The sequence below is a fragment of the Gavialis gangeticus genome, unplaced genomic scaffold, assembly GCF_001723915.1.
Source record: "Gavialis gangeticus isolate Ggan-Ray unplaced genomic scaffold, GavGan_comp1, whole genome shotgun sequence".
Lineage (NCBI taxonomy): Eukaryota > Metazoa > Chordata > Crocodylia > Gavialidae > Gavialis > Gavialis gangeticus.
The window spans coordinates 67,132,978-67,137,898 of record NW_017729022.1 but is presented as its reverse complement, the minus strand read 5'-3'; the positions used below and the strand labels follow the sequence as shown (position 1 = coordinate 67,137,898).

The following is a 4,921-nucleotide window of genomic DNA, read 5'->3' as shown; positions in this document are numbered from 1 at the left end:
TATAACTATTCTCCCCGACCCAGGAAACACAGTGGGTGTGTCTGCACATGCATTTACAAGGGCTTAAATTTACTGCTCAATAAGCGGGAATAGGCCGGTGTCTATACATGCAGGTGCTAAAGTGCATTTACACTGTGTGTGGGAGTAGTTATTCCCAAGTCATGATGCAGGTATCAAATTTATGCTCAAGCTGGTGTAAGTCACCATATTTACTGCACAGTGTGGGTGTGCAGGTGTAGATGTGCACCCATAGTGTGCAGTAATATTGGTTACTGAACAGTAAATGCACATGTGTAGACGTGCCCAGTAAGTGCAATAAAGGCAGCTGCCAAACAGGCTTGTGAATTGACATAAGCTGTTATAGATATATATCTAAGTCTCTGCATTCCTAGATAATAATCTATTCTCCAGCTGGCTAAACCACTTTGTTTTTTTTTCTGGATAGCCCATTTGTTCCACTTTCCACCTCCCAGAGCATAACCCACAGCAACAGCTGGCAGAACAATTAGAAAAATGGCCACATTTTCCCTTATTGCAACAGCATTAACTTCAGCAGAATTGGATCAGGATTGATTTGGGCCAACATATAAGACAACAATTAGAATAGCCAAAAATATTGTATTAGATACAGCCTGCTGTGTTTATTGTTTTTTTAAATTACAGCAATTAGGGGAAGAAACAAAGCAGTCTTGGGACACTCCACCCAAGGGTAACTATGAGGAAACAGGATGCAAACAGGAAAAATATCTTATTGGTTGGAAAGTGAGTACAAGAACAGACAGTGACACAAGGGTTGTGGGTGTATGAAACAACAATAAAAGATGCTGATCAGTCATAGGAGGGGTCTTACAAAAATCTGTGAGAAAGAACGCAGTGAACCAAGAGCGAGGTTATTGAAGGAGACACGGGAGAGGTGACAAACCCAGAGCATGTATTTATCAGGTATGTGGTTCTTTCAGAAATATGTGGCTTGATTTCTTCTCATGCAGTGAAAGCCAAGGGCAACCACGTTGACATCAGTGGAATTCTACTAGTGTAAAACTGCTATATGAGATGGGTATCTGGCCCTCATTTAAATGAATGAGGTAGATTTAACTGCCTTTTAATGCTCCCAGCAGCAGAAAGGCAGTAAGTAGAGAAAGAGGTACTCTATACCAAAACAGTTTCTAAAAATATTCCACCTGATTCAGTCCCAGGACAGGAATAATAATACCTCTATGAATGTGTACAATACAGTAGCAACAGCTATGTTTTTTGTGAGAATGTAATTGCTTGTTTCTTACTGTGCTAGTATAGGCCAGATGTCTGTAGTGAAATTCCAGCCTTATCGAAGTAAATGGGAAGTATGCCAGTGACTTTAGTGGGACCAGGATTTCACTCTTAATGGGGAAAGGGAACAGTCAATAGGTTTAGGGAGTCTAGAGTCAGTAGCAGTGCTGTTCTGCGATTACTTTTACCCTGCCTCCTTCAATGGTAGGAGGTAGTTCCTCCTTCGTATTTGGCATTCTTTGCGTAAATGTGCAAGAGCATCATGATGTTAGACCTTTTCCCCCTTTGCATACCTAGTTCATGACATACTGTGCAGTTCACAAGTAGGTAAGTGGAACACCAATCTAAACGCTTTGCTTTGTACTACTTTTTCTCCAAACTCCACTGAAAATCTCCAAGGAATGGCTTTCATTTTTCTCCTGCTCCAGACATTTGGATTTTGGCGCTCTCTCTCACTGCAATAGTGGCATTAGAAGAAAAGCATGTTCTTCAACAGTGTCTCCAAGGTCCTCCGGGTGCCCCTGGGAACAATGGAAGTCCAGGGCACAATGGGCAAAATGGACTGAATGGAGAAAAAGGACAGAAGGGAGATATAGGGGAACCTGGTAAGTTCTCTGGGTCAATCTGAGTTCATTTCATGGAATAACAAAGTTTAATAGCACTGTTTCACCTGTTTAAGTTGTTTTAAATTTAATAATCAGTAACAATGAGAATAATTTCATATCAACAGTTGCTTAGAAATCAAATGTTGACACTAGCATAGGAGAATTCTTAAGCTTTCTGAAGAATAAACCTCTCTGTGTATGTCACAATATAGAAACCCCAAATGTATTGCTGAGAAGTACAGTAAAAGATATCTGTATAGCAGTTAATTCAGGATTTTGTATTTCTCCTGCTTTGCCTAGCTCCATTCTGCTCCATTATGAAAGAATTCCTAAGTTTTTGGCAGGTAAAAAGCCTCTCAACTCACATCACCTTTCAACCCACTTTAATATCCTTCTGAGTGCATGAAATGGGTTGATTAGCACATGGGCTACCCGTTTATTCTTTGTGGGAAGGGCTGTGCGTGAATACTGTAAGAGTTAGGGCAGAGAGCCACAATCTCCCAACCAGGTGTATTAGGGCAGTGCTTGAACTAAAATGAGTTGCTCACAGAGTCAGTGCAGTCCAAACACATGATACGTGCAAGCTGCTTCCCCTGCAATTGTTTTAACTCTGGCTGGGGGATAAATTCCATTGTTGCTGGCCATCTGATCACCTCCGTCTTGGGAGGCCCCAGAGAGAGGAAAATGTCCAGTTACAAACATATTAAGGATGGCACTCTCCACTTCATTTGAAGTCTAAGCTTTCTACAGAGATACAGATGAGGCTGTTTCCCCTTAACCAGAATGTGTGGGCATTTTATTTATTTGCAGGGAGGAAGGGGGTGAGACAATATTTTAAACTGTAGTTTATTTATCTGACCATCTACTGGGGACATTGTCAACCAAAGAATAGAAACAGTTTTAGGGGCTTTAATCAAGCTTTGTTCAGCAAATGAAATGGAATCAGCTTCTTCATTTTTTTAAAATCCTATTCAGGTGTCTCTGGATTGGTTGGAAAACAAGGCCCTCCAGGAAAACTAGGACCGAGGGGTGAAACAGGAGAACCAGGCCCTACTGGACCAAAAGGAAACCCAGGAGAATGCCCACCTCCTCAAAAATCTGCTTTCGCTCTGAAACTGGGCAAAAATTATCCACCTCCTGAACAACCCATTATTTTTAATGAGGTCCTCTATAATGACCAGCATCATTTTGATTTGGCCACAGGAATTTTCACCTGCCAGATCCCTGGAGTTTATTACTTTGCATACCATGTAGAGTTATACCGGAATACCACAACCATTATTTTGATGAAAAATGGCAAGGGCATAATAGGAACATATCAGACAACACTAAAAGCTTATGAAAATATGTCAGGAAGTACCATCCTAAAGCTGGAGAAGGGTGATAAAGTCTGGTTAAAAGCGCATCAGGAAAGTAATGGAGCAACACATGCAAGCTACTTTTTGGGTTATCTGATATTTGAAAGTTAGATGTCTGCAGAATGCCAGGATGATAATATTCCCAGAGTATAGGGCAAAAGATTCTGGTAGCATTTAATATCATATTATATACACAGGTGGGAACATCAGTTATTAAGGCTGCATAATGCTTCTCATTATTAGGTCCTGTTTTCTGTTTTTTTTTCATTATGATTTCAAAGTTATAGCTTTGGGGCTGGAATTTTTTGGGTGGTGACTGCCCCAGGCTGTTTTTTGGAATGTTACAGCCCAAACGTTTCAACTGTTTCTCAGAAGGGGGCTATTCCTTCATTCCATGTTAAATATTTCTGGAAATTTTTTCACTTTGATAAGCTCTTTAGTAGTCCCTGTTTTGGAAAAAGGTCTATACATCTAATAGTGGGGGAGCGTTTGGGTCAGGGTTATGTCTTTTGCAACAGAGGTTTGCAGCTAGCTTCTAGGTAAATGCTGTCTGAATTGCCCATGAGTCCACCCGATGCTAAGAACAACTTCTCCTGCTGTTCTGCTTCCCAGCTGGTGCAGGCTGGTGTCTAGCTCAGGTATCAGAACAGGGAGAAGGAATGTTGCCTTCCCCAGGTTCTCAGTGCCCTCAGGCTGACACCTAGGTAGTGGAGAAGAAGAAAGCATCTGAACTGAATGCAGCATTCAGACCCCCTGAGGGAGCAGATTGGAACAAGAAACCTGTAGGGGGAGAAGACCAGGACTAGAGATCACTCAGTGCCGTAGTAATAAAATTTGGCACCTGGGGCAAAGCCCACAGCAGCAGCCTGCCCCCACCCCACACAGAGATCAGGGGGCACATGCTCCCCCCCATACTTCCCTGGGAGTGCATGCAGTGGTGGGAGCTGCTCTTCCCCTGTGTCCCCCCAATGAGTCACTCTCGGCTCTGTCCTGCACCCCACCCTGGCTGGGCAGCACCTGTTGGCGCCCCTTCACTTTGGCACCCAGAGCAGTTGCCCCACTTGCCCCCACCTTGCTATGGCACTGCTAGAGATTGACAAGAGACAGGGAAATAGGGAGTTAAGGGCAGAAACAGGGAAAAACTTGGACCATGAACTAGAGATAAAGGATACTGATAGAGGCTGTATAAGGAGATCAGGAGTGGGAGCTAGGAAGGGAAAGAGGAAGGAGAACTGGAAACCAGGCAATAAAATACGATGAAGAGCCACAAATGGAGAGTAGGTCTGTTGGGAAAAGAAATCAGGACTTGGACTAGGAAGGGCAAGCCATGGATTGGGAGAAGGAAGTTGTGGAGAGGACAGATAGATATGACAAGGAGCAAGAATGTGCCAACAGAATTAGGCTTGGCTAGGCAAAGTAACTAGGAGGAGTAAAATGGGACTGGCTGAACCAAGAGACTAAGGAATGGCGGGAAAAGACTAGGATAGCAAATCCAGAGGGGAAGATAAGGATTGGCTTGGTAAAGAGACAGACTGGGATGAAAAGTTGGAAGTGTGGAGACTGGAAATGGGTTGGCAAAGTCAAAGATGAAGGGAAAGAGAAAGGGGTAAAAAAGAGAAAGGACAAGGTCTGAGACTGATGGGAGGGGCAAGTGTGACAGAGACAAACTCCCAGGCCCAGTCACAATGC

The 4,921-nt window shown here is 43.2% G+C and overlaps 1 protein-coding gene across 1 annotated transcript; it reads left to right on the top strand.

Moving 5' to 3' along the window:
• Positions 1-715: 715 nt before the first annotated feature.
• On the top strand, positions 716-3,526 carry LOC109296402 (hibernation-associated plasma protein HP-20-like). Its single transcript, XM_019515811.1, has 4 exons — positions 716-762; positions 1,292-1,332; positions 1,698-1,874; positions 2,850-3,526. The coding sequence occupies exons 1-4, from the start codon at positions 716-718 to the stop codon at positions 3,341-3,343; spliced, it is 759 nt and encodes a 252-aa protein (XP_019371356.1). The 3' UTR covers positions 3,344-3,526.
• Positions 3,527-4,921: the final 1,395 nt, after the last annotated feature.